At 40.1% G+C, this 8,077-nt stretch overlaps 2 protein-coding genes across 4 annotated transcripts in view; both read right to left on the reverse strand.

Annotated features, from left to right (window-relative positions):
• Nucleotides 1-480: 480 nt before the first annotated feature.
• Nucleotides 481-4,245, reverse strand: cdv3 (carnitine deficiency-associated gene expressed in ventricle 3). 3 transcript variants are annotated; one of them, XM_079291568.1, is made up of 5 exons: nucleotides 3,828-4,245; nucleotides 3,102-3,169; nucleotides 2,575-2,711; nucleotides 2,320-2,482; nucleotides 481-2,230 (listed from the first exon to the last, which is right to left on the reverse strand). In XM_079291568.1, the coding sequence occupies exons 1-5, from the start codon at nucleotides 4,011-4,013 to the stop codon at nucleotides 1,936-1,938; spliced, it is 849 nt and encodes a 282-aa protein (XP_079147694.1). In that variant the 5' UTR covers nucleotides 4,014-4,245; the 3' UTR covers nucleotides 481-1,935. The 3 variants fall into 3 exon arrangements, with proteins under 3 accessions (XP_079147694.1, XP_079147693.1, XP_079147692.1); XM_079291567.1 differs by having other exon boundaries at nucleotides 3,102-3,175; XM_079291566.1 differs by having other exon boundaries at nucleotides 3,102-3,178.
• Nucleotides 4,246-7,214: 2,969 nt separating this feature from the next.
• The window catches only part of tmem108 (transmembrane protein 108), a gene marked incomplete at its 5' end in the record, with an annotated part of 20,253 nt that continues 19,390 nt past the window's right edge, over nucleotides 7,215-8,077 (reverse strand). Inside the window, 1 exon segment of the mRNA XM_079292377.1 lies at nucleotides 7,215-7,759. Within this exon segment, the coding sequence (XP_079148503.1) occupies nucleotides 7,643-7,759 (117 nt within the window). The 3' untranslated portion in view covers nucleotides 7,215-7,642.

Consider the following 8,077-nt stretch of genomic DNA (forward strand, 5'->3'; position numbering starts at 1 on the left):
GTTTTTGTTTTAGATCGGTACTGCAGCGGGGGCTATTTCAACTGATGGAGGTAAGAAACTATTCACTCACCACGGTTAGTGTTTGTGATTTTAAGCTGTATAACTTTAAATGTCATATCTTTTCAGGTGAACCAAAAATGAAGACAGACGGCAACATGTTTTAAATCAGAGATGACAATTTAAGAACTTAGTTGGCGTTTCTGTCTCCTTCAAATAAACATTTCAAGTCTGTTGTGTGAGAAAGGTTTTTATTTGTTAATATGCTTGGTATAAGGTCATTTGAAACGTCTACTTTTTCCAAAAGAAAAAAAAAGCTGAAACTTTTGATTTTTCCACGATTTGTCAAAATGGGACACCAATTAAGTAAGAGGTTATGGGAGGGATAGCAGGTTAACACAGGTCTTAAGATTACAAATAAACACAAAAAGACACTGTATATAGTAAATCCCCATTTTCAACGTTTAAAGATTCAGACAACACTTCAAATCACAAGGATCACTTTATTTTTTGTGTTCGGCTCTTCTCTTTTCATCACAAATATTATCTACGTCCACCCAAAGTGCTCCAGCAGGGATCCTCTCTCCCCGGCATCTTTTATGGAAAGGACAGAAACAGAGAACATAAATCCAGTTCTTTACCTTCCTAAACATAACTATGCTTGTAGTAAAAACCCTTTTGATTTTGAACCACCGAATTGTAAGTGGACAGTACTCTGTTGGTTTGGTGACGGTATGTTTCTACCAATGAGTAGTCGCTGTAACTCTCCAGAAATTAAGTTACGCACAAGTTACCTGTTCTACACAATGAGAGCTGACGCAGCGTGTTTACTTATGAGGAAAGCCTTGATTAAAAAAAAAGAAAAAGTCTTAAAACTGAGATTGAAATGTAGCGCTTAACAAATAAGTTGTGAATCAGTGTGGCCCAAAAACCAAAAAAAATAAAAATGCTTTAAAGTAGTTACCTGTCGTTTTTCTTGATACTTGTAACATCTGTGACCATCTGGTGTCAAACCACAGTAAAATATGTGTTGCCAAAAAAACCCAAAAAAAACAAACTAGCTTTAATTTATATTTATCTGATGTCTAAAAGGACCAAAATGAAGTAGGGGCAGCAAAATCAAACAGTGGACATAAAAGAGTTAATTGTTGCAATCGCCAGGCAAACTACAACAGCACTACATTCTTGAACAGAAGGGTTATTTTCGTATGTGTTTTTTGTCACAAAGTGTTGAGATCCAGAGGGAGGCAGCGCCCGTCAGACAACAAGCAAAGTTCTCTTCAGATGACAAAGCAGTTTCTATCAGTAAGGCCACTTTATATAGAAATTCTAACTGGAGGACCACAACCTATCGCTTCTTGTCCATAGATCTTTGCAGAGTGTCGTCATCATGAAGGGAAATGAACAAAGCTTCAGGTTTCTAAAGTAAAGAGCCTGATGGCCGGCTTGTATATGGGAAGGGAAAGGAAGGGAAGGGGGGGGGGGGCTGGTGTTTGCCCCGTTAGCCACCACAGCAAAAAAGAAAGAAAAAAAAACAGCTCAGTCCACATCGTCACCACCAGCTCTGCTGCTGTGGTAGTATCTCCCGAAGCTCCCCACCGCAACTCAAAAACACACCCCAAAATACCATGTGCGATTGGGTCGTAACGATCTTGCAAAAAAATAGATATTTTCACAGAAGTTTGTAAAATCATCTCGCCTAGTTATCCTCTGTGGCTTTATCGAAGCAAGTTGAAGTCCAGAGAAAGGTTGCGCCACACAACTGCTGCTCTGAGTACAATCCACAAAGTCTGTTGCTGCTGCAGTTTTGTACGTTTGGGTGTATTTTTGCCAATTCCTTTTCAATTATTCCCTCTTTCATCAGCCCCTTCAGACGCAGTCCTTCAGTTTTGCCAACCAATGTCTGTAAAGTGTGTTACTTTTGATTTAAAGGGAGTGTCACTGTGTGTGGTTGTATGTGTGTGTGCGCGTGTGTGTAACCAGTGTGGTGATGGTGGCAAGTTGAGCTCCGTCAGGACTGCAGTCAACACAGCTGGAGTTCAGCTTCCTTCGAGGGGCTGGGCGGGACCTTGCTGAAGGGGCCAGGGGACGGAGGGGAGCGGCTCTACTTATCCCCAGGATGGCGTACTGGTTGTCGAGCTGCAACTGCTGCATAGAGGCGGTGCCGCCGGTCTCCTCTCTACCGCGGTTCCTGTGTTTCACCACCTCAAAGGTCTTCTCCATTTCTCGGTCCCTGAAAGCACAGACATGTATTCAGTCAAAACTGCAATTGGACACATGCCGCCATTGTTAAACCAGCTATTGTCACGGACCTCTACTTACTTGCGTGTCTCCACGTGCTTGGCGGTGGCCAGTAGAGAGGGGAACTGCGTGTCACTGAAGATCTCGGGAGGCCCCTGGGTGGCGGCTCGTCTGGTGGTGGTCAGCCGGGCCCCCGGAGGGCGATATACACCAGAAGGCTTCGACTCAGGCTCCTCTACTTCCTCTGTAATTACAAATTAAAAACCACCAGTTTGAAAGAAGAAAACCGATTTTCAGATGCAGAATTATATTTTACGTTGAAGTGAGTTTGCTCACCGACAGGTGCAGCAGCAGGAGTCTGAGTAGCACCAGACTTATTCCAGGGACCTGACACATTGTCTCTGCTCACCAGAATGATCTCTCCATCCTCACCAACCTCCTCCTTCTCATACTCCTCCTCCTCTTTCTCATCACTGCAAAACACCCAAACCCACGATGAGCTATCGAGGATGTATTATCCTAATGTGTGGTTTCACTGAGCTCTGCTTGTAAAACAACTTGACGGATGAATCAATGTAAGAGCACATATTTAGCATTTGTGCACTAAAATATATAACAGACACTATGTATATCTTCAGTCCAGTGGTAGTTATAAATATTGAGTGTATAAAACCACAAGAATACATCCAAACAGTAAGGCAGCGTGATCATAGTTTGATAACTGGGCATAAAGGCCATTTCATCAAAACTAAAAATCAGACCTGGAGTCAAGCTGACTATCACTACCAGCCTGGTGTTTCATTTTACCATGCGAGTCTATGCGGCAGGAACTACCACAGAGGCGGATTTGAGGTATTTCTCACCTTATCTGCAGAGCTTGCAGCCGGAGGCCGCTGTAGTCAACTTCTTTCTGCTCGAACTCTTTCCATTCCTCATCCTTCTGAACAGAAGGGAGCATTAACTCTCGACAAACAACAGCACGTCTACAGTTGCAGTATTGCACAATGCTTTAAATTAAAAAGGAGAGTCTCTTCTTTTGGTAAGACACCTCCAGTTTAAGTCAGATATACACAATAAATGGTTAAAAAAAAAAAAATGTAAAGACTGAACCACCCTATGACAAATGGCGGCTCCTCGGCCTAACTTGAACGTTTAGCCGGCCACGATTCAAGAGGGATGACAGCTTCGTCATGCACACACAAGGCCTTTAACAGCACGAGCGCACAACCGGGCCTCAAAACAGTTACATGCAACCGGTATTTTGACACAAAACTGATGATAAGCGTGTTAAAATACAGTGTTACAGTGTTAAAACGTCGTGGCTCATCAGAATGCGTGTGACTGTAGGAACCATATGCTAGCTAGCAACCGGTGTTTTCCTCCTTTTACGTGTCAAAAAAAATATACATTTACGTAATCGATCAAATAAATTAGCTGGTGGAAAATTTAGAGAAATGTGTGAGTTAGTGGGCTCAATCTAAGCAGGAAGCAGATTATGACGAGGGATGCAACATTTGACACGACACCGGTATCTGGAAAAAGACGCAGAAAAAAAAGAAAGTTAGCCGGAGAGCAACGACAGCAGTTACCTTTTCAATCTGCGCGTCTTGATTGTCGTTTTTAATGGATTTTTCCTTCTCCCTCTTCGTCTTTTTTATGACAGCCGACGTGGGCCCGGTGGTGGACTCTCTGCCCTTTCCTTTCTCTTTCTTCTTCTTTTTATCCCGCTTGGCGAAGAAATCGTCCAGGCTCTTCTCTGGTGGTAGATCCGCCATTTTCAAAAAAAAAAAGAGCTACGTTGAAACTCGTGAGCTAATAACCGAGCAATGACAAAGGTGGAAAACGAACTTGCTCTCCGAGGACTGAGGACAGCTGTTGGAATGGACGGAGAATATGGGATTACTCCTTACTCTTTAACTTCTGTTACAGGCTGATAAAAAACAAAAAAAATGTCCACCTAATCGAAGGCAATCCTGACAACCATGCCATGCACGGGCTATTTGACAAATCTGTACCGTGACCCGGAAGAACATCGACCCTGAACCGGAAGTAGTACGAGTTAAAAGAATAAAGTCACAATGTTAGAACATTTTCTCATATAAATCAGTTACATTTCAAAATCTTCTAAATTACATGCAAGACGTATTTAATTACATCTTAATTATTTGAAGATATTCATGTTTGTATAACCTTTATTTTTGTTCAAACGTATCTTATTGCTATTTATTTGTAGTTATAGTAGTTGCAAGAAATCAATCTAATGTATATAAATTATAAGAGTATCTGATCGTAAAAAATGTATTAAATTCAGAATCAAGTAAAAGCATCAATCCAACAATGTAGAAAAGTATTAAGTATATAAGTCTTATCAGCAAAATGTACAAAACTTTACTCATAGAGCACTTTTCAAAGCAAAACTAAAACATGTCATATCATGAAGTAAACAAGTGCCTTGATGTAAAGCAATGCATCATATTTTCTTATTTCTGTAAGAACAAAAACTACCTGCAGTTGCTGAAAGTGTTGAGTTGCATAGTAGAAAAATAATAACCTGGGGTAAATGGAAACTGTACTTAGGCACAGTATCTTATTTTAGAAGAAACGCTACTTCCTACAATCTGATAACTTTCAACCCCCTAACTTTTACCTAAATAAGGCTTTTGGGCTTCCATGTAGAAGTCTATATGTTGTATTTGATTGTGGTATCTGTATTTATTTTATTTTGAACTTACGGTACTGTTTTTGTAAGTTTAAAAACTGTCACATGAATCTCAGAATAATCCCCTCGGGACTTAGTTTTTAGACATGCCATACCATCTCTTTTTCTTTTAAATTTTAATTTCAAGACCAATATCTCAGCCCGACCATTTAGTGACAGGATGCATTTAAGCCGTTGTTTACAAAGGAGGCTAAATAAGGAACTCTAAATAGATGAAGCTGAAATATGAATCAGCACTTACACATCGTATATGGACGGACGATAACATCCAACTATGTTTCTGAAGAAACTTTAAACTCCTGCATGTATTTGGATCAAACTTGCCAAACAGCATGAGGCCTGTCATGTAAACAAAAGACACAAAAGTTGAACAGTCATGTTTTGCCAGATTGGAACAAGCCTTAAAATCTGTTAGCACTCACATCAAATTAAGCCTCTCCTCAACAGTTAAGCAGGCTTGTAAACAGATTACTGAACTGACGTCATATTCACAGAGCGGGAGGTCACTTGACCACATGCAGCACTGGTGCACAAAGAGAAAATTCCAGCTCACAACAATGGATGTGCTGTGGTCGGCAAGACTGTTTACACTGCTTTGTTATATAGTAAATCAGAAAGTATGTTATCTATCTAACACGTGCAGTACAGTGAGTCAAATACTTGACACAAATCAATCAGTGTTTTTTCTTTGTTTTATTGCTCAGCAGTAAAAAGTACAGTGTATACTACAGTACAAAAAATACATAATGTTGAACACTGCCCCATCGTGCCACTGAACGTTTTTGTAAAATATCCACTTTTGAGCGTGCAAAACAAGAAGCCCAGCTGTGAGCATCCAATGCAAGAAACATCAATATGTTTAGGTGCGTTCTTCAACATCGCCTTTTGAATCTGTGATTTCAGAACAACATCTCACAATGCAGAAAATCTTTTGCGACGTCAGAGCCAGGCAGCATTGATTATTGAATACAACTGCAGCAATGCAAAATATAAAACAGATGATAGAAGGACCACAGGTTCAACAATTAAACAAAAATATTCACTCTTTTGTAATTAAACTGCCTCTGTATGTGCTCACAGTAAATATTCAGCATACATTATTTATCTCAGTGTTTCAACTGGTCAAGATTTGTGACAGCCTCTAACACATAATATGTGGTCCAGCAACTACTTCACAATCGTTCAACAAACACAGTTTGCATTGATGGACAAACACATTGTTTATGGAGGGAGACTTTTACAGTAGCAAGGTTGGTCTAATTGTTTCCTACGGCGCTGAGAAACTCTTTCTTAAACTGGGCTAAAACCAGAAGCCGCTCCACGACACAGACAAGAGACAAACAGACGGACGCACAGACCTCACAGAGAAACAGATACAAACTGAGCTGAAAGTGATACAAAGTCTTGTTTGACTTAAAGTAACAGTGATAATTAGTTCAGGGGGGGGGGGGGGCACATTTGAACTCATCCGTCCACACTTGCAGTGTGCTTACATGCACAAACAGGGCCTTCAAGCACGCACATACTGTTATATATATTATTTATATATATATATATATATATATATATATAACTTGTACTTAACATATGGAATTAAGACAGCTATGTGGTCCCTCTGAAGAGAAGCTGGTGACACATTTTGTCATTTCACCGACATCTCTCAAAGCTGCTCAATGCAGACGCCAAATCACCCAAAATAATCTGCCCAAATCAACCATCCAAATCTGGGCCCATATTTATCAACCTGCTTAAAATTGAATTTTCGACTTGCCCTTCACTTATACTTGCAAACGGAAGAACAAACGCTATTTATCATAACAACTCCAGAGGTGTCAAGAGTGCAAACAATAACATTGCACAGCGATCACTTCCCATGCATTAAAATGTTTTTTTTTGTATATCTACACATGCATACTATAAATAAAATGTGTTACTTTTATTATTTCTTCCATACTATAAATATATTTTGTTGTTAATTTTAATTAAAGTGTACAGTCAAATGTAAATATACAAAGATGTACAGTAGTCCAGCTTTCATGTGATTAATCATGTGATCACTTGAGAGCTGATCTTAAAGGTTACTCCTACACTTTGAAGTAAGTTGCTTGATAAATGAGTCTTATTCTTTGCTTCAAGAATTACTTTTTACTCCCAAGTCTGTAAATCATTCTTAAATGCGTTTCTCAGTTTGATAGATATGGGCCCTGATCTCACGTACAGTATCACTGCCCCCCCCCCCCAAAAAACATAGGTGCTATATTCAAGTTCAACAGGCTATAAGTATTTTGGGATTGATCTTAAAGGAAGAATAAAATGACAAAAGAACAGCTTTAATGTTTTCGTAGCACGTTTCTCTCTCTAAAGCAAATTTCATGTGGCAACATCCACAGTGCACTCACCATCAAGCCACTGCGATGAAACAAAACCACATATAATCTGCATTTTATAAAGACAATAAAAACCTTTTATCACAATTAAGCCTTTTGTAGAAAATGTACATCAGAAAAATATGCGGGTGCATCCTTAAAGAATTCTCACATCACTCCCCTCTCAGGTTGCCTCTTTGTGTTTGTCATGTACAGTATAAAGTCAAAGTCTCTGAATATTTAACACATTTATAAAATAGACAACAGCAGCAGGGGGAGTAGAAGAGGAGAATCCGACAGTGTCTCTCTTTTCCTGTCTCTAGATGGCAGAAGCTTTGTCTCTGTTGATGAAGAGCGTCTCCTGGCAGAAAGGGTTAACCAGGACCACGCTGCTGCCGCTGTAGTCTCCGTTCGGGGGTAGACAGGTGTCGTGATCCTGCAAATGCACACGTAGAAGAAGAAGAAGAAGAAAGTAAAAAAATCAGCACAGGTTGCAAACTGTTAAACAATAGCTGTAACTCATGATTCACGCTTCAGGCTCACCATTAGGGCAACGCGCTGCAGTCTACTGTATCTAAGTCACTCTACAGGCAGTGAGCACACCATCTAGTGTGGAAGCGAACAGAATAAAATATGGGTTCGGTGCAGCCCGAGGCTTTTAAGGAGACGGCGAACAAAGACACCTGACAAAGCTAGATGCAAGAGGGAGGGATGACTCAGAGGAAACAAGACAACAGAGGGACTTAATGTGAAA

Source organism: Melanostigma gelatinosum (genome assembly GCF_949748355.1).
Source record: "Melanostigma gelatinosum genome assembly, chromosome: 20".
Classification (NCBI taxonomy): Eukaryota; Metazoa; Chordata; class Actinopteri; order Perciformes; family Zoarcidae; genus Melanostigma; species Melanostigma gelatinosum.